At 50.4% G+C, this 21,910-nt stretch overlaps 6 protein-coding genes across 6 annotated transcripts; 4 read left to right on the forward strand and 2 right to left on the reverse strand.

Moving 5' to 3' along the window:
* Positions 1-1,019: 1,019 nt before the first annotated feature.
* On the forward strand, positions 1,020-2,523 carry IAR55_000454 (serine/threonine-protein phosphatase PP1; the record flags this gene model as incomplete). Its single annotated transcript, XM_066943590.1, has 9 exons — positions 1,020-1,074; positions 1,213-1,344; positions 1,404-1,634; positions 1,701-1,810; positions 1,870-1,936; positions 2,000-2,151; positions 2,210-2,287; positions 2,344-2,400; positions 2,455-2,523. The coding sequence occupies 9 exons, from the start codon at positions 1,020-1,022 to the stop codon at positions 2,521-2,523; spliced, it is 951 nt and encodes a 316-aa protein (XP_066806132.1).
* A 3,019-nt stretch (positions 2,524-5,542) lies between these two features.
* IAR55_000455 (uncharacterized protein) lies at positions 5,543-8,459 on the forward strand (the record flags this gene model as incomplete). The annotated part of the gene is made up of 11 exons (XM_066943591.1): positions 5,543-6,085; positions 6,150-6,307; positions 6,368-6,615; positions 6,672-6,818; positions 6,883-7,180; positions 7,238-7,353; positions 7,410-7,523; positions 7,580-7,950; positions 8,009-8,127; positions 8,182-8,265; positions 8,330-8,459. The coding sequence occupies 11 exons, from the start codon at positions 5,543-5,545 to the stop codon at positions 8,457-8,459; spliced, it is 2,328 nt and encodes a 775-aa protein (XP_066806133.1).
* A 713-nt stretch (positions 8,460-9,172) lies between these two features.
* On the reverse strand, positions 9,173-11,045 carry IAR55_000456 (uncharacterized protein; the record flags this gene model as incomplete). The annotated part of the gene is made up of 7 exons (XM_066943592.1): positions 9,173-9,284; positions 9,388-9,478; positions 9,585-9,660; positions 9,723-10,292; positions 10,375-10,634; positions 10,724-10,774; positions 10,838-11,045. The coding sequence occupies 7 exons, from the start codon at positions 11,043-11,045 to the stop codon at positions 9,173-9,175; spliced, it is 1,368 nt and encodes a 455-aa protein (XP_066806134.1).
* A 357-nt stretch (positions 11,046-11,402) lies between these two features.
* On the forward strand, positions 11,403-15,209 carry IAR55_000457 (pre-mRNA-processing ATP-dependent RNA helicase PRP5; the record flags this gene model as incomplete). The annotated part of the gene is made up of 8 exons (XM_066943593.1): positions 11,403-12,081; positions 12,136-12,646; positions 12,706-12,933; positions 12,987-13,263; positions 13,321-13,989; positions 14,052-14,238; positions 14,296-15,101; positions 15,165-15,209. The coding sequence occupies 8 exons, from the start codon at positions 11,403-11,405 to the stop codon at positions 15,207-15,209; spliced, it is 3,402 nt and encodes a 1,133-aa protein (XP_066806135.1).
* A 322-nt stretch (positions 15,210-15,531) lies between these two features.
* On the forward strand, positions 15,532-17,594 carry IAR55_000458 (uncharacterized protein; the record flags this gene model as incomplete). The annotated part of the gene is made up of 4 exons (XM_066943594.1): positions 15,532-15,589; positions 15,704-15,783; positions 16,019-16,769; positions 16,843-17,594. The coding sequence occupies 4 exons, from the start codon at positions 15,532-15,534 to the stop codon at positions 17,592-17,594; spliced, it is 1,641 nt and encodes a 546-aa protein (XP_066806136.1).
* A 287-nt stretch (positions 17,595-17,881) lies between these two features.
* IAR55_000459 (uncharacterized protein) lies at positions 17,882-20,344 on the reverse strand (the record flags this gene model as incomplete). Its single annotated transcript, XM_066943595.1, has 10 exons — positions 17,882-18,125; positions 18,267-18,389; positions 18,455-18,529; positions 18,596-18,827; positions 18,889-19,013; positions 19,088-19,191; positions 19,273-19,441; positions 19,502-19,593; positions 19,665-19,854; positions 19,935-20,344. 10 exons carry the CDS (start codon positions 20,342-20,344, stop codon positions 17,882-17,884), a joined length of 1,764 nt encoding a protein of 587 aa, XP_066806137.1.
* Between the last annotated feature and the right edge of the window lie 1,566 nt (positions 20,345-21,910).

Here is a 21,910-nt window from a genome sequence, read left to right on the forward strand (position 1 = left end):
GTTAGTCCCAGTGGTGGTGTCACAGCGCGCCGTGTCTCCTCGCTATCTCATTCATTCATTCACTTGACATCTTACCTCGTCCATTACAATCACATTGCCAACCTTCATACATCTCGTTTTGATTCCAACACGTCAACCCAACTGACCCCCTCTCGGTCCCCCATCTCGTATACATCGGAAAGAGAGAGAGAGAGAGGGAAAGACAGAAGAAATCAGTTTGGGGAAAAATAAACAGCAGGAGGTGAGTCTTCTCTCAATCCACTCGGTAATGCCCTTGGGGCACTGTTTCCCAGATTTGAATGAGGACACATGCAACAGTCCGGTCTCTTCCGCTCATCCTACTCGTGATCATGATCAAGCAAAGCACGTACTGTTCACTGACCGCGTCCTTCATCGACCCCGCAGCATACACCCCCGCTCCTTCTCCCCCTCTAGCAATTTTCTCCAATCTCATCGCCTTCGTCGACGTCAACCTCCAAGGTCTCTTCCTCACCGAGACCATCATCGCACAGCCGTCCATCCCCCATCCCTTTACCGTTCCGCTAGCTTGCCTTGTCTCATCTATACCTCTCATCCTTAAATCACGAAGCCACGACACCGCGAGACGCTTACACACGCACGTGAAGACCTCAGAGGAGTACATATAGATACATCAAATCGATAGGTCAAAGGTAAGTCCACCATCCCAGTCTACCTAACAGGGTGTGACCACACATCCCCAGCTGGTTGGTTCGCCTTGCGACTGCATATCAATGCGCACCGAAAGAGGGCAGGATCGACATGCAACTGTCAGAGTCCAACTTGCACAAAGTTGTCCACCGCTTCGGTCGGAAACTTCAGCGCACCTATCTTCACCGCACTCGTTCTCCACCCTTCCATCCACATCCACATCCACATCCGAGACGCAGGCATTGTCTGAGAGAATGAAGCTTATAGTTTCTTGAACATAGCAAACAACTTATCCATACTTAGCATTCACCTCTTCCCCAACTTCCGAAACCGCATCTGCTTTATCAAATATGGCCGAACAGAGCGAGATCGACCTTGACTCCGTCATTGACCGTTTGTTGGAAGGTGTGTAACATATCTCTCCACCCTACTCTACGCCTTGGCCATGTTGCCATGAACGGGATGAATGGGGTTCGGAAAGCGGCAGAGACAGCAACTTCAAGATTTGGGCAGTCGGCTGACATCAACCGCATTCGATCACAGTCCGAGGTAACAGACCCGGCAAATCTGTTTCATTGGCAGAGTACGAGATCAGATATCTCTGTACAAAGGCGAGGGAAATCTTCATCAGTCAACCCATCCTGCTTGAGCTTGAGGCTCCCATCAAGATATGCGGTGAGTGATTCCTCGTACCACTATCACAAACTGGTGACTGATATCGAGTTTGACCCTAGGTGACATTCACGGACAATACTACGACCTCCTCCGACTGTTCGAGTACGGCGGCTTCCCTCCCGAAGCAAACTACCTCTTCCTGGGTGACTACGTCGATCGAGGAAAGCAATCCCTCGAGACCATCTGTCTTCTCTTGGCATACAAGATCAAATACCCTGAAAACTTCTTCATCCTGAGGGGAAATCACGAGTGTGCGAGCATCAACCGAATCTACGGATTCTACGATGAGTGTGAGTAGTGACAGCCTTGGAGCGCCATTCGAAGGCATCCGCGCTGACATGAACACGGGCATGCAGGCAAGCGACGTTATAATATCAAGTTATGGAAGACATTCACCGATTGCTTCAACTGTTTGCCCATTGCCGCTATAATCGATGAGAAGATTTTCACCATGCACGGTGGTTTGGTGAGTCAAGATCTTCGACTGAGTATATCTATACAGTTGCTGATTGCCATTTCCCTCAGAGTCCTGACCTTCAAAGTATGGAGCAAATTCGACGAGTGATGAGACCGACAGATGTGCCAGACACAGGTGAGTATCAATGCTCATACACAGTGTGATTGTGATTGAGGGCTAACGACTCAATTGCTTCAGGTCTTCTTTGTGACCTTCTCTGGTCCGATCCAGACAAGGATATCACGGGATGGAGCGAGAATGATCGAGGTGTCTCTTTCACCTTTGGACCAGATGTCGTATCGCGATTCCTGCAAAAGCACGATATGGACTTGATCTGTCGAGCGCATCAGGTGAGCAGTGGCATACACGCTGCTGGCAAGCAAGCTCATCAACTCATCGTTCTCACAGGTCGTCGAGGATGGTTACGAATTTTTTGCCAAGCGACAATTGGTCACCCTGTTCTCTGCGCCTAATTACTGTGGCGAGGTGAGTCGTTATTACGGTACAGAGAGATGCTCCCATATTGACCGAATTCTTTACAGTTCGACAATGCTGGTGCAATGATGAGCGTCGACGACACCTTACTCTGTTCCTTCCAAGTGGGTGATGACTGTAGAGCCTGGCTCGTTAGCATGACTAACTTGTAGTTGCAGATTCTCAAGCCCGCCGAGAAAAAAGCTCCCAAATACGGCGGATACGGTGCCAGCGGACGGCGTCAGTAATCCCATTCTTCTATCTTCCTTGAGTCCGTTATTTTGTCCCGCCCCCCATGTTCAAACACGACGTGGTCGAAAAAAAACAACGAGAAAATCGGCTGTGCCCAATCTCTTCCCTTCCACCGATCTTCCCTAACCCAATTCCTCAAAAGGGGCCCGGTTGCTGCGTCGTTGTACACCCTACACACGGATTCGCACAAGAGTCCATGCTGACTTGCGAATGTCTCTTAGCGGCTGTGACTCCACCACGAAAGGGAAAGGGTGGGAAAGGGGGTAAATGAGCATTAGATATGTGATCGATTTGGCTGTCATGCGCGTGTGATATCCTATAGGGCGGGACAGGACTGGTGACGTGATGGAGGAAGATCCAGAGGAGAGAGGTGCTGGAGCAAAGGCGGATGGGTGGATGGACGTGTCGGTTTTCTCCCCTCTCCAATTGCCTCTATTCCTTTCTATTCCTTCTGCAATTCCAGCAATAAATTTCCACAATCGAGATGTACGACTTTGGCGTTTGTTAGTGGAGCATGACGGGTGAGGTTGCAAGGATCAGGCTGTAAAAGTGCGGACGTCGAAGTCGGACGTGACATCCTGCTAGGAATTCTGTCATGTCACACCTCGGAATTCGCATGGCGGAACATCGTGCGTCAACACTGAACTGTTGTTCTCGTTGACTTGATCAACGGTCTTCGGAATCATCTCAAAGACCTGCAGTCAGCCTGAGTCTGATGAGTATCTAAGCCATTTTAGGATCGTGCAGAACTGAATGCAGGAGATCGTTTAGGGCATTACCGCTCCAGCGGTAATGCTACATGTCCCCGTTATACAGGTAGATTGGCCCTGAGCCTTTGAATCCCATTTCCTACAAGTAACTCATGAAATGGGAGAGCCACTGTCTTGTGATGAGGTTGTGTGGTACATGGAATGAAGGTTGGACAGGTTGCGAGCATAATGACACTCTCTTCCAAGGGCTTGGAGGGTATACATGAAATGATCCTTGGGAGACCACCATTTAGCTTGGCAGGGTTTAGTTTGTGATCGAATTGCGATCGAAATCTACCGACTGACTCACTCCTTGCTGACATGATGTGAATGACGAACCAAGCAAGCAAGCTATGAGTCATCATCTGTGGGAGTCGAAACTGCGCTTCCAGATCATTATTCATTTCCCGACGATCCGTATATCACCCACCATGCCATGACGACCAAAGGTGGTGTGAGGTCCAAACTCTTTGACGTTGGATGTTCCAGAGGATTACACAATAATATCCGAGAAAAGCGGATTCCGAATTATACTGAGTTACAAATGACGATTGCGCCCTGCAATATATAAGGTGATGTTGCTGACGAGCTGAGTTTGTTCGTAGTAAGGGGAGTTGCTTCTGCTTAGTCAGTCACACGAGCGCCCTCCACACTGGGACACGGACCAGGGAGGTTCCGAGAGCCAGACATGCCATGCATAATGTGCTGTGAGATTGCAAGGAATTCGGAAACAGAGTCGGTCGATGTGCAAGTCTTTCTGTATGACCCCGGATAATGAAAAAGAAAGGGAATCAAAACTGAATGCTTTTTTGCAACTCTGAGCAGCTGTTAAGCTATAAATCCAAGAGATCTAGGGATGGAAGGCGAGATCAAGCTCGAGAGGATTTACCGGAGGCTAAAACAGCGAGTGCGTTTGGGGTAGGTCTTCTTTTCGCCCTGATCCAAGCACATTGCAGAAGTCCGTCTTGTTGGTGGGCGATGGAGTTGGTAGTGAAAGAAAAGGTTCTCTTGTATATGTGCAGGTCTACACATCATTCAACCAGAGGGATGGATGATCAGTCGTCCACGGTCGCGGTCGCTGTCACAGAGCAAGTATTGACAGCGAGATATAGCATTGCCACCCAATTTATCCATTTGCGATAATTGAAAAGGCTATAGTCGGAACATGATTTTCCATCCGTCAGTCCACTCAGGACTCGGAACAAATTTTCTCGTCGCCTTTTTCTCTCTGCTTCTCTGCTGCTGCTGGTGAGCACCCTGAAGCGGAGGGAAAGGGGGGATTTGACGACCCCTGGTTACGGCCGCGGTTACTAGACTGCTACGAGTGCTGTGGGTTGATATGCTGAGAAAAGGGTCTGTGCCACGTTGATCTGACCTACGTACTGTATGAATGGAATGATCATACAACATGTTGTTTTCATTTTGGCCTGCGGTCTCTTTTCTTTTTCCCTTCCTCTGTCACCGTACCACAACGGAACCTCCACTTTCAGATCTTGCTTGACATGACAGTAGCAAGTGACAAGTGAGCAGTGATCACTCCGAGACATCCTTCTCCGTACCAAGAACGAAACTTTGTCATCATCATATTCCTCCTCCTCCTTCACTGTCTAGTGGGTAGTCAGAACATTTTCGTTACCAGTATCTCGGTGATCGTCATCACTACGCTCATTCCCACGTCCTTCGATCAATACACAAACTCTCAACACTTGCGACAAAAGCAGCAGTAGGACCAATCGGACACTTTTACTTCAATCGGCATTCAACTGTCTTTTCACGTCCCGTCCGCAGACCAGGCTAGCATCTTCATTAGCAGCGGGAACAAAATACAACAACAACCTCAGAATCGTATATACTGCACCGACCAGTACATCCCCAACGAGAAGCTCGATCACATCAGTCTCATCGTCCTTCGATCGGAACCGCACCTACCACCCTCACGCCAGACTTACCATTGCAGAACAGTGGAATGGCAGCGACCCAACTACCACATCATACACCACACATCAGTGATAACTCTCATGCTATAGCATCGTCACCATCGGCTTATTCATCCTATACCTCACAACAACAATACTCGTCACTCACCGCCACCCCCCTCTGGATCCCAAGCATAGCTTACTCACACGCATATAGCCCCTCAGAACTTGTCAACAAAGTCAGACCGACATCGGACCTGCCATCCGCTCCCATCGTACCCACTGTGAATCGCAGTCCTGTAGGATCTGGCAGCATCGCTTCCGCGTCAGCTTCTAGCAGTGAAAACGAGATGACGACGGTCGGCGACGGCCAGTTCGGGAGTCTCTCAAGAGAGGGAGAAGGGAGTAGACAATCTTCTCTTGATCCTCGATTTCCCTACGCCAATCTTCTGCATCCCGGTCCCGGCGTAGGAGTCCAAACACCTCCTGTACCAGGTCCAAGCTACCCAACACAACCTTTTCAAAGCGATCCAACTTCCCTCTCTGCACTTCATCCCGATAACAGCAACACATCACAAACTCAACGTTCTTCCACTAAATCATCGACACACCGTACTCATCCTTACAATCACCCTTCGAAGGCAGACATCATCAAGCGACACTCCATCTCTCGCTCGTACTGGGATGATCCCGGTCCCGACGATAGCGACATCAAGCCTCAAACTCAGTCAACAGGTCAGACATCGAATAGCAAGCCGAGTGGTCGAAGCGGACAGAAGAGGCGACAAAAGTACACGAGGACGAGGACAGGGTGTCTCTGTTGTCGAGCAAGGAGGATCAAGTGTGATGAGGCGAGACCCGTCTGCAAGCGATGCGTCATCGCAAAGAAGACAGTAAGCTGTTCACTCCCATGAAGCTTGTAAAATGCACTGTTGCTAACGGCGAGATCTAAATCAGTGTCAATATCCCGATTCTGGAGACGGATCCAAGGGCGAACGTTCCCGCAAAGGTTCCAAGCACAGCGGATCGGATGATTATGATGAGAGTGAAGAGGAGGGGAGAATCGAGTCTTCTCGTCGGACATCGGATGCTTCAAAAGACAGAAATACAGCTTCGTGAGTTGCACTAGTCTGCAAAGGTCGCACATGTTGCATGTTAAACTCGGATCCCCTTAGACCACCGGAAAACACGGGAGAGAACTGTCGACACGGGGACTCCAACACAGAGCTCGGCTGGGACTCCTCGTACGTCAGTGATCAGAGTCTCGAAGGTTCGACCCTCGGCATGGGTCTAGGAAATGTCGCCACCATGGCTTCGGGGCCCGATGCGAGCAATGGTCAAGCCTGGAGCTTATCACCCGAAGCAGGAAAGCAAGAATGGGGTGCCCAACAAGGTGGTGCACCGATGCTTTCGACACCGAATTGTAAGTGTCTCTCGTCGTGTTCTATGCGTCACGACTGTCTGACTGACTTCCTGCAGTCCTTCTACCTTGGTTCCCCACGATTGAAGAGAGAAGTTTGATCCTTCACTATTGCGCAAATGCCGCTTCACTCATGATGGCTATCCCGAGCGGGCTCAACCCAATGCTTGCTATCAACTTGCCTCTCGCTCTTGATTCGCCAAGAGGTAAGCTCCTTCTTCTTGTCCTCGATACCGATGGCCCCTGCTGATTGATGTATTGATTGGATAGGCATGAATCCTTCCGCAGACGCTCTGCGTGTCGCTCTCCTCGGTATCGGTGCCATTCACCAAGCTTTCCTTCTCGCTCGGTCAGGAGTCGCCAACAGTCAGACTGCCGCAATGTTCCAGTACGCCAGTACCTTGAGAGATACAGGAAAGGAAATGGTGAGACGGGCTGTAAGGGCTGGTCCTGGTGTGTTCTCCGATGCTGCGCTTGGTGCCGGTACCGCCTTATCAACCATCGATATCTTCTTTGGAGGTTCAGGTTGGATGGACAACTTTAAACTGGCCAAAGATATGGTGGCTTTGTGAGTCACACTGTCGGTCGTTTTGAAGTATCGTGTTAATCAAAGCCCTGGTCACAGACGCGGAGGACCTGCCGAAATGTTGAAGAACAGCACGCCTACGAAACTGACGGAAGGTGTGACGGTCTCGCCAGCAAGACTAATGCTTGAGATCTTGGCTATTTATGAGACATTTGGTATGTCTGCTTTCTGCGCATAGCTGGAACTGCGCTGACTCTGCCCTCCGCGTCAGGTTGTTTAACGACTGGGGAGGAGCCCACATTGTTCAGCGATCGCTGGGAAAGCTGGTGGCTCGAGGCCAGTCGATCGACATACGAAGAGCATTCGGTGGAGAAGCAGTTTGGCAGTGAGTACAGATGGAGTCTCAATGCTGTCGTCGCTAAAAGCTGACCACCAAATCAGTGTCACGAGTGATGGTTCTCCTCTTCGCTCGACTCACCCGCCTCATATCCCGAGTCGCCAAATCACCACTCCTGGTAACCGAGTCCGACTCCCCCCTCCCTGTTGCCGAGTCCGACCCTACCGCTATATCTCATATCAACGGGACCTTCACTCCCACCGCCGTCAATCTGATACCGTCCTTGGGCGGAGGCGTCATCCCGTCCACTCAGAAGACAGCCGCACCTACCACAGCGTTTGGCGACGATCCATTAGTCGCCGAAGCAAGACAGTTAAACAAGGATGTGGACTCGTGGATCGACAGCCTGCAATTGAGCACGCTGGAGCATGAAAGAGTCCAGGTTGGAAACAGAGCTTACGCGCATGCCATGAAGGTGAGTTCACCTTTTGCGAACGTACAATTCTCTATGTGCTCATCTATCATTTATTCAGATCTTACTGCTTCGCATGGTGTTCAGATACCCTCGAGACGATGCCAGGGTCCAGAATGCTGCTCAGCAAGTCTTACAACATTGTTCATGGTCCACCGCTGCATTAGGCATGTCCATCGAGTAAGTGAATACACGGGACTCGCTTGACGTGTAGTATGCTGATTTATGCAACAGCTTGACTTGGCCTGCCATCATCGCTGGGTGTTGTGTAGACGGCGCATCCAGGCAATGGCTGCTGACCCTTTTGGAAGGGTTCAAGTGAGTGGAACCATATTTTTCGGTCCATACATACAATTCGTGTTGATGATCTTTACATCCGTAGAGCTCAATGCTGTTTCGATATTGAAACAGCTACTCGAATCATCACCGAGGTATGGCGACGGGTGGATGCAGGTGAACCGAGGGCGGACTGGAAGTATGTCTGTGACGACCTGGGCTTGCAAGTTCTGTGAGTGGCTTCTTTGTGCGGTTCTTGGGCACCCAGCCTGAGCATCAGGTATACGACGAAACAGGAACGTCGTTCGCTGACTTGGTCGTGTCCTGTCAGATTATGTTAAAACAAGATCCCCCATTTGTGACGTGTTCGCCACTCAAGTCCCCACATTCATCTCAGGCATCGCGGATGTTACTCTTCTCGTTTAAGTTACTATATTGTTAGCATTGTCTTCATCTCTCATCACTCATAGCCACCTTTTCATCGCCAAACCTCGTACGTACACGCAACATACATATCACAACACATCGCATCTCAACCATTTATCTATTCATTTGATTCTTGAATCGGCAGGACGGAAGTGTTGATTGGCTCTAGTAAAGATCTGTAATTTAACTTATGGACGAGAGTCGGATCAAAGAGGAGCACATATGCATATAGAGATTGTTCATGTTCAGTTGCACAATTTCTGTGTCAGCCTTTGGATGATCTGGTCGTTCTGGTGGGCCTACTCGAAATTTGATAGGTACATCGGAGGGTTGGTATTGGTGTCGCGACTATGTGTGTCGTTGTCTGAGTTGTCCACAACAAAATCGTTCGCATCAAAATCGTTCGCATCTCATCTCATCTCATCTCACAGAAACATACGATACGACTTGCAGACTCCCGGTACAGACCTTCAAGTCCTTCCATATCCACCTCTGCTCCATCCTTACCACTTGGAAGGTTGCCTCAAGCTCGAGCCCGACCACCTCGTAATTGTTCAAATAGATCATCGATGTCCTCCCTGCTGACCGTCTTGCCTTCCTCGGCGTGAATCCTCAACATGTCATTGAGTCGATCCCTACAATGTTCGAGAACGAGAGTATAACATCAGGTCAGTCTCGTCTCGTGTCGACCAAAAGGGAAAATTGATATTGGATGAGTAGGGAATCGATCGGACCCACTTTAATCTCTGATAACCATGTAATGCTTCTATAGCTTGAACTCGGGGCAAAGAACCGATGACTCGATTAGTCACTTGGTCTATCGTTTCGTCTGTTCGACGAATTCATCAATCAATCAACCAATCAATCAATCGATCGTCGTCTTCCTTTCTTTCATTCGTGACTTCATGCGTACAAACAAACAACTCAGAACTCACCCTCTTCATCATCCTTCGGAGGTTCGTAGATCTCTTCGTCATCCAGGGGAAATGGTAGACTTGCGATTGTTTCAGCCTATACACATGAAGTCAGCTGATGAGTCTCATTTGTATTGTTGAAAAAAGACGATAGCCCACATCGAGGATTGATTGGAGCCCATCCCTCACTCCGTTCGCAAGGAAGATATCCCCCTTCCCTTTCAATTGCCATTCTCCGTGTGATGGTTCCGACGATGTCGGTCCCACTTGTAACTTGACTTTCTTCTTAGGAACCCCTTCCCCCTGCTCATCGGTATCTGCCAAAGCTCGCTTCCCATTCTCCAGTGTGTTTACCTCCGCCTTTGTCATCCCACCGCTCTCATCCTTCCTTCCAACTACTTGCCATCCGCCGTCATCTGTTGGTTCAATGATCATCCATCCTTCGGTACCTGCTTTAGAGGTCAAGTACGTGTTTGCGCGAACACAATCGGAACATATAAGTCCATCATATGTCTCTGAGGGGATCAACACGGCCGCTTCTTCATCTTCGTCCTCTACTTCTTCTTCCTCTCGAGATGGCATTCTTGACGGAGGCAATCCCGTGGGCGTCGTGACCTGTGCCGTATTTCCCGTAGAGGTCGCGTCACTAGCTGGAACCACTGGTATCGTTGACTTTTCCTGTACTGTGTTCGGTCGCCGTAAATTCAGGCATGTTTCATGCAACCAATCCTATTCCATGGCTCCGTATCAGCTTCATTGCCTCTGGCGCCCACAACGAACCGTGAGAGGAGTCTAGCTGGAATCGACTCACTTCACAAGCGATACAACAGATCATAGCCTCCGTCTCCGTCTCCGCATCATATTCTCTCCCACATCGACAGAACTGCCCCTTGAAGTTCTTCGAATACACATTCTTCTCGTTCGGTAGCTGAGGTTGAGCCTCGGGTGGGTTCAAAGTACACCGTCTTCGGCGTGTGTTCGACGATGAGGGGTCGGGTTCGGGCTGGGTGGATGTTGTGGGACAGTCGCAGCGGAAGGATCGCTTGGTCCATAATTCAACGAGACGGTGTTCTGACAGGAATTTGTGCTCAGCCTCAAGTCCAGGGCTAACATACGGAAGGGATCACAAGGAGCAGTCACGCAATTGAGATCACACTCACCCGCGTGACATGAGATGGAACACCCATAACAAACGCCTTTCTCCCCACAGTCTGTCAATGGTAGCGTCAGCTGATCGAAATCGCATGTGGCGGCGGGGAAAGGGGGATGCTGACCGAGGCAGGACCACACAGATTGCCTCAGATACCCTTTGTTGTAAGTACACTCATCGAAACTATACGGCAATGCTTCTCTCGCTTCCTCGGCCATACGATCAGAAGCATCGATGAGTGATTGAAGCGTGATCTCGGATGAGGGTGGCTGAGAAGCGAGGTAGTTGGTAGGGAGGAGAGAGAAGCGAGCGGTCGATGTTGGTGAGGCCATGCCGAGTTAGAGTTGTGATCGCTTTCAGTCTTGGGAGCTATAGACCTGTCGATAAGACCGATGAGTGAGTGGAGAAAGGAGTTGGCGGTGTACATGAATGGGACGCGTTAACGCGGTCAACGATGAGTGGAGGTTTTGTAACGTCAGAGCCCCCCCGGGAGTTGTTATCACTGGTTCTCCCGAAAAACAAAATGCCACGTGTATGTCCCTCCATCTCTGTTCTATTTTGCTTCCGTTCACTCTCTCTCTCCTCTCGCATCCACACTTCAGAGGTCTTATAAGTATCACTTTGACACATCCTTGCCACCTATCGACTCTCTTATGATACCGTAACCTCACTGTGATCGTCGCCAAAGAATGCCTCGATCACCACGTCGTTCCCGATCTCCGGACCCTAGGAAGGGTGGATCGTCCCATCGGGGATACAGAAGCCCTTCCCCTTCATCCTCATACCGGTATGATAGGTCCCATCATGGTACGAGTTCTACGACCAAGCGTCCTGATGATAGAAAAGCTTCTTCCTCCTCACGATACGATGACGATCATCGCTATTCATCCTCTCGAGGAGATCGGGACCGAGAACGAGACAGGGATAGCGACAGGTATAGGGATAGGGATAGGGATAGATATCGTGGTGAGGATGATCGAGATAGAAGAAGGAGAGATGAGAGGGATGATAGACGTCGTCCAGATGATAGAGATTATCACGATAGGCGAAGAGAAAGGGAAGATCCCAGACGTGGAGAGAACGGTCATTCCTCTCGTTCCCCACCCACTCATGCTCCTCCTCAGTCACACAAATCTGTATCTCCTGGGCGACTCCCTTCAAAGCCTTCTGCTCCGCCAAGTGGTCGAACACCCTCTTCGGCGATGGACAGTCCTTCGGGATCACCGGCACCCGAGACGGAAGAAGATAAGAAACGAAAGGCGAAAGAGAGACTAGAAGCCTGGAAGAGACAGAGAGCGTTAAAGGAAGGAAAATATGCAACACCAGAAGTGAAAACAAGTCCTCTAAGTCCTGCACCTTCTGCACGAAGTGAGTCTTCTCCTGTGCCTGCTCTTACTTTGCCTCAGCTAACATTGACTACAGCCACCGGTGGTTTACCTTCAAAACCCTCCGCTCCAACAGCTTTCTCTCTATCCCGAATTGGTTTACCGTTAAAAGCGGGCCCCACTCCGCTCAAACGTTCAATTGCTTTCGACGAGGAAGAGACGTCTGACCGCAAATTGCAGAAGCTCGATCTGCCTGATGTCAATCCCGAAGTACAAAGTGGAGACGCTGCGCAAGTCGAAGCGGTGGGAGATGATCTGGCTGTCGCTGAGCTAGAAGAGCATGAGACGGAAGATGTTAAGCCGGACATCAATGGTATCATGAACGGCGATTCCGAAAAGATGGACGTCGATAAGAAAGTAGAGGAGGAAGAGGAAGAGGAGGACCCGTTGGACGCTTTCATGCGAGAAAATGTTCAGCAGGTCGTTGAGGTGAACACTGCGGATGCCAAGCGGCTGGGGTTGAGAACGGCAGGTGACGACAGCGATGGTGAGGAGGAGGTCAAGGTTGTTGCAGAGGACAAATTGGCAGAAGCGGAAGCTCTCCTGCAGTGAGTCATCTTCATCTTCATTCGGGTATCTGCCGTATATGCTAATAAGATCCTCGTAGACAAGCCGCGGCTAAATCTCGAAAGAAGGACCTGCCGACACCTGATCATTCGAAAATCGATTACGAGCCGTTCCGGAAAGCGTTCTACCATCCACCACTCGAGGTCGTCGAGATGGACGAAGAGGAAGCGGAGCTCATGCGACTAGAGATGGACGGTATCAAGATTCGTGGACAGGATGCTCCTCGGCCTGTCAAGAATTGGGGTGCTTTTGGTTTGCCCACTGGATGGTGAGTATTGCCAACGATTGTAATTTAGATGGCTTGCTGACGCGCCTTGATAGTCTCGATGTGATCCGGCATTATGGTTGGGAGTCACCGACGTCAATCCAAGCGCAAGCTATTCCTGCAATCATGTCTGGTCGTGATGTAATCGGTATCGCGAAGACAGGTTCGGGAAAGACCATCGCGTTTCTTTTACCTATGTTCCGACATGTCAGGGACCAGAGACCAGTAAGCGGCGGTGAGGGACCAATCGCTGTGATTATGTCACCAACAAGAGAATTGGCTTCGCAAATCTACAAGGCATCGCAACCGTTCTTCAAGATCCTTGGATTAAGGGTGAGTGCTTTGCGTCCGCTCGCGTAGATTTTCCGCTGACGATGTTTTTGGTTCTAGGTTACTTGTTGTGTTGGTGGTTCCTCGATCAGTGAAGACATTGCCGCAATGAAAAAGGGTGCAGAAGTAGTCGTATGTACTCCAGGACGAATGATCGACCTTCTTACCGCCAATAACGGTCGAGTGACAAATCTGCGGCGGGTCACCTACATCGTCATGGACGAAGCAGACCGCATGTTCGATATGGGTTTCGAGCCTCAGGTCATGAAGATTGTCAACAATATTCGACCAGAAGCCCAAAAGGTTCTCTTCTCTGCTACGTTTCCCAAGACTATGGAGTCCCTTGCTCGACGAATACTCGTCAAACCGCTTGAGATCACTGTCGGTGGACGATCTGTGGTTGCGCCTGAGATCGATCAACGGGTCGAAGTGCGAGATTCAGACTCCAAGTTCACTCGGTTGTTGGAAATTCTGGGTGAAATGGGAGAATCGCACAAGGAGGAAGATGACTTTAGGACCTTGATCTTCGTAGATCGGCAAGAGTCAGCAGATGATCTGTTCCGAGAGTTGTTGCAGAGGGGTTACGTCTGTGCCTCCTTACATGGAGGAAAGGAACAGGTGGATCGAGACGAGGCTATCAAGAACTTCAAGAACGGTGATGTACCTATTATCGTTGCGACGTCTGTTGCGGCGCGCGGTCTTGACGTAAAGCAGCTCAAGTTGGTCATCGTGAGTTCAGACGTTTTTATTCATGCTAAGATAGAATGACGCTGATGCGCCTCTTCCTCTAGAATTACGACTGTCCCAATCACATGGAAGACTATGTTCACCGAGCTGGGCGAACTGGTCGGGCGGGCAATAATGGAACATGTATCACTTTCATCACGCCAGAGCAAGAGAAGTTCTCCGTCGATATCGTACGAGCGCTGGAGGCGAGCAAGGCTTTCATCCCGGATGACTTGAAGCAAATGTCAGATAGTAAGTCATTTGCGTATGGCTTTTGCTGCAGAACTTCAGCTGATACCGAGTGTGTAGGCTTCCTGGGTAAGATCAAATCCGGTAAAGCGCGAGCGGCGGGGAGCGGATACGCTGGTAAAGGTCTGGAGAGAATCGAGCGAAAGCGAGAGGAGAAGGACCGAGCGGAGAAGCACACTTACGGCGACACATCCGAAGCTCTGTCACTGGCGTCTCGAGAAGGCGCTGTCATCCCTTACAAGCCAAAAGGTACAAACGACTTCAAGCCGCCAGAGACTTCTCACAAGGGAGAAGCGGACTACACGTTTACGGAGATCAAGGTCGAGATCGTTCACGGCCCGGCTCCAGACCGTGTTGCTGCTGCAGCGCCTGGATTCAACTCGAAAGCTACTATGGCTGCTTTGCCTGCCCAAACTCTTGCCGCACTCGAGCGAGCCAAGAAAGAAGGTCGACATGTCGATGCTGCCAATCTCGCCAAGGTGGTTGCGAAACTCACCCAGTCCATCGAACTCACCAAAGCGGAGAAATTGGGTCTGGCGCAACCGTCCAACGCACCCAAAATTGGTCCAGGAGCACGAACAAAAGATCCGGACGCAACGGATTATCACGCTCTTTTCCCTATCAACGATTATCCTCAAAAGGCCAGATGGAAGGCCACCAATAAAGAACAGATGACTCTCTTACAAGAGATTTCGGGAGCGAGTATCACGATGAAGGGAGTGTATTATCCACCTGGTGAAGAGCCTGGACCAGGTGCGGAGCCTAAATTGAGTCTGTTGATCGAGAGTAACGACGAGATGAGAGTGAGAGCGGCGGTCGATGAGATCAGACGAGTGTTGGTCGAGGGATCAGTCCAAGCTCTGAACGTGAGTGCCACCGATCCCGTCATGTCATGAGCTTGAGCTGACGAGATCCATTTTATGTTGCAGAATGCCGACCGAGCCCCTGGAGCTGCCGCGAGGTATAACGTGTAGGATGTCTTGGTGCGAGGATTGGGGGGGAAGACAGAACGTAGTGAACCAATGCAGTCATCGCCATGCATCTCACATTCATTGTATTATGCTCATTGCCCGTCTCAATGCGTAGCAAGGTCACCATGAACTCAAAGTACCACCCGAATCAATAGCACTGAATCCGCTGAAAGAGTTCAGAGTGGAGGTGTTTTCGATTTCGGATCCGAGTGATTTGAACGGACTGCAGTTGCAAGCACGTCGTTCGACTTGGTTGACCTCTTCTTCTTGTTCAACTTTCACACCTCGCCAATTCTCACAACAGCTCACCGACGTCATCAGAAAGATGGCGCCGGAAAGACCACCATGGGTGATCAAAGACCTCACCAGCATTCTCGGTCTAGGTGAGCTATAGTACTCAGCGACCTGCAACAATGATGATATGACGAGTGGAAGAAGGATGCTGATGATATCGTTTCACCTCTTTTACTTTGTCCTCCGTATATTTACTTGTATAGACGAGGAGTCGGTGAAGGGGCTGGTAGTACCTGATTTGGAGTCTTATACCCATGAAGCTAGATTGAGAGGCCATCTCCAGGTGAGTGGGCTATGCAACTCGCTATCTTTCGCTGTTGCACTCTGCCTGTTTTTTTTTCTTCACTTTGGCTCTACTGAACCTGTCTCCTGGCACTGCTGTACTCTACTTGTCCAGCTCCACGCACGATGTCTCCCCTTACGGATCCCCCAATTTTCAAGCTACCTGTCAATCTTTGCTATAGGACAATGTCACTCTCTGGTGACTACGCTGATCTGCCCACCTGCCCCGTCTTCAGGATTTCCTGGGATCGTCACCCCAAGCCAAAGCATTCACCACACGATACATCTCGCATCGCTTCCCTTCCCTCGCCACGTCATCCACGCACTCCGTGACTCTGACCCCGGATCCATCACTTGACAAGACACACTCGTCCAGCGGAGTGAACCGACAAGGGAAATCCAAATCTTCGGTATCTCAAAAAGGATCAGGAACACATACCCCTTCAATCCGATTTGGCGGTACCGATCCGGGACCCGATCCCAGTAGTGGTGGGAACAGTATACCTGAAGCTCTGAACGCGGCGTTTGGACCTGGTGGAAAGATATATCAGAAGAATAGGGATTATATCGAAGATAGCTGGGGAGGAAGAGCAGGTGGACGATCGACTTCATCAGGAGGTATCTCTCGAGGAGGTGCAGGTTCCGGGACTGTTACTCCGTCTCATTCTCATTCTCATTCTCATGGGGGAATACCGAGACAGAGACAAGCAGGAGCAGTGACGGTCCAAGTCCAAAATAGGACAGCCGCTCGGATAGACGGGAGTGGATCGTCCACACCCTTGGGAACAATGGGTAGTAGAACGCCTAGTGGGAAGGGGAAAGGAAGAGGTGGCGGGACTGGGGTTACGGAGAAGATCTGGGATAGACCGAAGTCAAAAGAGGTCAAGAGGTTGGAAGGGATGATAGAGGATCTGAGAAAGGTCAAAGATGGTGATGGGAAAGTGCGAGCTTCAGGCGGTGATCAGGTCTACGAATGTTTCTGTCAAGGTGGGTCGAAATTGGCTAAGATCGTTTCCTCACTCATGACAACTGATTCTGACGAATGATGGATGGTGGACAGCCCGAGTCCACGAACTGTCAACCTACACGCCCTTGTGTCAATCTTGTGGATTGACGATCTGTTCTCTCCATCCACCCCATCTTCCTTGCCCGTCCTGTGCCCATCCACTCTCTTCCCCCACCCAGCTCGCACGTCTAATCCTTCGACTGGAAAACGAGATTGAAGCGCAAGAAGCGCGAGAGGACAAGATACGACAAGATCGTGAGAGAGCGAGGTTGGAGCGACTCGCCGCTGAAGCGGGCGGAGGGTCGTTCCCTACTCTTCCAGGTGGTGGTGGTGGTAGTGGCAGCGGGCTGCAGGGGAAGGGGAATCCCCAGAATGGATCTGGAGCTGTTGGTGGAACTAGGAAAGTCTTGACAATAGGAAGTTCGTCAGGGAAAGGGAAATCAACAATAACAACGACGACATATCGTCCTGTCCCAATTGACGTCTCGTCATCTTCCGCTTCCACATCGACAGATCCATCGATACCTCCCCCACCAACAGATCTGGTATCGAGACCTAGATCGAATCCCGTCGAAGGGAATAAGATGGAGAAAGAGTTGGGGAAATTGTTGAAGTGGAGAGAAGAACAGGATCGACCTTGGGGCGATTTGAGAGCTGAGAGGAAAGGGGACGACGCGGAATGTTGGAGATATGTCGAGTTGCAGGTCGTGGCTGTTGCACCTGAGAGAGAGGGAGAGGTGGGAAGGAGGAGGAAAAGTAAGATGAAGAGGGGAGAGGGAGGTCGAGAGGTTCCTGGGGCGGGGTAGATGTCAAGCGGAGAGCTGTCAAGGTCCGGACGGGAAATCGTTTAGAGAGACAATCATTCGAGGATGGGAAAAGCAGGCTTGCGATTTATACAAATACGACAGATGCGACTGACATTCGAGTGGATTGGATCTGTGCATCAATATGTATTATGCATGATACCTTCATGGCAAGATATATATACACTGAACACACTTGTGGGTCAAAAGTCCACTTTGACTCTGTCGATCTACAGTGCGACTATCACTTCTCTCCCCACATTCCCAGTATCCAGACTGTCCCGATTTTCCTACCTGATCGCCTCGACCCCTGTCTCCAAATCAGGAAGAGGAGGAACAGACGGTCGTCTACCCGCCTTCAGAGGCTCTCTGCATCTCTTCAACTCATAACACCTCTCCCTGATCCCCTGTTGCAAAGCCGGTACTTTGCCTCCGTTCAAAGCCACTTTGGTATCCATCATCTGTTTGAGATCCCGATCGAGGTATCTGGTCAGTTGAGAGAGGGTGTATGTGAGCTTCATGTCGTCCGGTATACTGCAGGAAAAGGTGTCAGCACGAAAAGCCACCCACGCAATATAGTGAACCTATCCCCCCGGGCGATGGGGATTGGTTGACTGGAGTAGGTGTACAGTTTCTGTCCGACTTGGGCGAGATGAACGACTACTGTAGACTCACTATCGCTCGATCGGAGTTGCCATTGCTCTACGAACGACTTTTTCCAGTTGTGTATAGTTCTGAGCGTAGTATCCATACACATATGGCTCGCCGAGACTCAGAGCAGGTCCGTGTTGGGCAAAACTGCATTTGGTCAGTGTCAGAGATCTGTTTTGTCGCAAAGTATGATGGGGGCGTTTGTCACTCACCCGCTGAACAGATGCCATCCGTCCAATCGATAATTGGGATGGAAGTACGGGATGATCACGGGTGTCGCTTGACATCTAGTAGCATTCGAGATGGAAGCTTCACTGGTCAAGACTAGCGAGCAAGAACCAGAAAGCACTTACAAGGCCGTGTAAACGCTTGGACTGATAGGCGGAGCGCCCATCCCAACCATGACTTTCACACTACCGACCAACGCCTCGTAATCTTCCCTTGTTTGTCGGCCCATCGACACCAGTCCTTCGGGAAGTCGTTTGCCTTCTTCCTCGTTCGCGGTCAGGAGGAGATCGAAGTCAGGCATTCTAGACAGATTGGTCCAGAACTCGGGCGGAGAAACGTAGTGATAGTAGAAGTAGGCTAACACAGTTTCAGTACAAGTTGGACTTGAGATGGGAGGCAGCTCAAGGTAGGGACCTACTCGATCTCTTGGCGAAGATCAACGCGGCGTCTCGACGTTGTTCACGAGCTGTGACGGGCAATCGGAGGCAGTACTCCTCGATGGAGTATGGGAGGTGATAGTGATTGCCGGGCAACGGCCACGGACTGTGTTCGCATTCAAGCTTGTAAGCTCTTTCCTCTTGTCTGAGTTGTGGCCAGTAAAAATAGGGGTAGCTCACGTCGCGATCCATTCCTGACCGAGCGGCTGAAAAGTCCACTCGCCATCTTCTTTCAGACCCCACCAGTAATCGTTGTTCGATATCTCTTTCGGTTTGGCCCCCCACTATGACAGCCAACATTCGATCAGCTTTTCCAGTCTTCCCACCGACAATGTGCAGAAGCTGACGAATTTTAGTCTACTTACATAGTCAACGATATTCAGAGCCCAAAGTGGGATCACACCTCTCTCCTCGTCCGGTACACCGATTGATAGATCTTCTCCACCTTCCGTCGGGACGTAATGCTCTTTGGCGATACAGCGAGGATCAGTCACGCAAGATACCGTGTCCAATTCTCCATTCCACAGTGTAAGGCTTGAGAGTCCTCCGTCAGCCTCGAGCTAAGGACCAATGCGGGTCCACCTCACGACTCACTGGACGTCCGGCACCATCTCTGCCACTTCAACCCAGTTGACATATGGTCCTACGGAGATATAAGAGTATCCCAGGGTGCTGAGTTGTTTCACCTGTTTGTTGCGGGTCAGTACACTGGGGTTGGCTATCACTGATAGTGCCAACTTGACACGTATCCACTGACAAGAGAGCTCTGCCAGATCACCTCTCCAGTCGTGGCACCGTCCAGTGTTTCGGCCGTGTACCACCATCCAGATACGATAAGTGGCTTTTCGTGGCACGGTGTATAATCGGGACTTGACACGGGTAGGAAACAGCGTGTGATATTTCGCAATGTTTCGATATTGTGATCCCGTGTGAAGAACCAGTGTTCGCTACGCAATGACGTTCAGCAAGCATGTCTGGAATCTTGTCCGATGCTTGATCGATCAAGTTCGATCAAGAATGAACTCACTGTTCTCCCTTCTCTTCCCTGGCCAACACTCTCTGAGTTTGTCTATATTGTTTGGCCTTCAGACATCCGACTGGATCATTCTCCTCGTTCAAGTCAGGATCCCAACCAACACATTCTGACTTCTCCCTTATGTTTCCCGGTAACCAACCCTGAACACTGCCTTTCCAGCCATCAGTCTTATTTTGACCCCAACCCTTGATTCTACCCAAGCGATGTCTGGCTTCAGAATTGATGGACGGATGCAACGATGAGGCAAGAACGAAGAGGAAGAGCATGAAAGCTACCAAAACCAAGAGACCGCGCCGCTGGGCGAACTTTCGGAGATGGCGAAGCGGGGGGTGAGCTGTAGGTGAGGCGGTGGTGGTTGGCAGGGGAGTGTAGGAATTTCTGATCCGGAAGGAGAAGGGCATGTTTGTCGTCAAGACAGATTGGGTCGACCTCAGATTAGAAGTCCGAACCAAACTTGATCGGCAGACAGGACTGGGAGGCAGTGATCGAAGTGGAAGAGACGAGGAGGAGATCAGTCAGGAGGTACGATACGGTAGAGTTGTGGAAATCTCGAAGACTTGTAAGTCAGGTGTATCAGTGAAGGAAAGCAACTTGTCAATGCATTGCAAACACGGTGAGTGACGACAAGTAACCTTGCAACATGAGCTTTGACCCTCTCTTCACACTTGATCCCAGACTCGTTGCGCATCCTACACACACACACACACAACAGACAAAAACACACCAAAATACACGAAACACGCGCGGATCACCCGTCATCGCCCCTGCTTGAGAGAACCCCCAGTTTCACCTCTCCCTTTTCTTCTTTCCATCTCAGTCCTGCAACGCTTGGAAGGAGGAGATCAATATCTTTGCGTTCCGTGCTGAAGATGTTCAGTATGCTGCGTTACTGCATCAGGTTGAGTGGAATGAGCCGCTCCGCTCAGCGACTCCAATCAGAGAGGAAAATAAAAAGTTCGTATAGCGGGGCGGTTCCGGGGGGGGGGGGAACCGATCTGGGCTATTTTTTGACCCTCACATGTCAAACATATGCGGGGGTTTGGTATACTGTATGGCCGATCTTGGACAAGAGAGGGTTCAGAATTACACGAACATGTCGAATTGTGATGTAGATGGGACTCCTCGTTCCTCGGGCCGCATGTGTTCCAAAACAGTCGTATGCGTTCGGCTTCGGCAGGAGGACTGATGAAAGCTGTGAGGTGAGGAATGGAGGAGCGTGGACATCTAGATGGCTCGCGTGACATTCATCTCGTCCCACTGTCCGCCTCAGAGATACGAAATCCAATAATGTACACTGCTTGGATCCCGTCTGCGAGAACATGGAAAAGGCTTGCGCCTGTATCATGAACGGGAACTGCCGCTAGCAGTGCTAGGAGATCATAGACACGATGTCAGAAACGAAACTGCTTACGGGGCGAGTGTGAGGCGATTCGGCACCAGCACCAGAGCCGGAGAAATGAGGGATGTAACAGGACTACGTTACAATATTGGTCTTGAGTTTAGCTTGCACATAGATACACGTGGGGGGACTAATCGGTGGAAGAAGAGAGATGGACGGTTGCGTCGCGCGCCTAATTGTGCCATCATGGTCGACGTCACCGTTGTCTGCATCACCGGTTACAATTACGCAGAGGTCGGTCCGAACTGAAAGCCTCTGAGCTCTCTGGGCATTCGGCCGCAGTAGCGGTAACTTGGTAATGTGAGTGACGGGGTTTACAGGTAGTCGCGATGCACAGCACAAATGACAACGATTTCTTCTCCCATCGCTGGTGTTATATGCTCACTCTTCTGACTGTATCTGACTGTATCGAAGAGCACCTACCACTCATCTTCATAGCTTTGCAAGTGTAGAAGGGAAGGATACAAAGGATCCATCAAACGGATTTCAAAGGGTCTCACGATCAATAATATCCGGGCCTCGAATCTGAGGACTATCTGTCTACCTTCCTTACCCGGCAACATCCACA

This window comes from Kwoniella newhampshirensis, chromosome 1 (genome assembly GCF_039105145.1).
Source record: "Kwoniella newhampshirensis strain CBS 13917 chromosome 1, whole genome shotgun sequence".
In the NCBI taxonomy this organism is placed as follows: domain Eukaryota; kingdom Fungi; phylum Basidiomycota; class Tremellomycetes; order Tremellales; family Cryptococcaceae; genus Kwoniella; species Kwoniella newhampshirensis.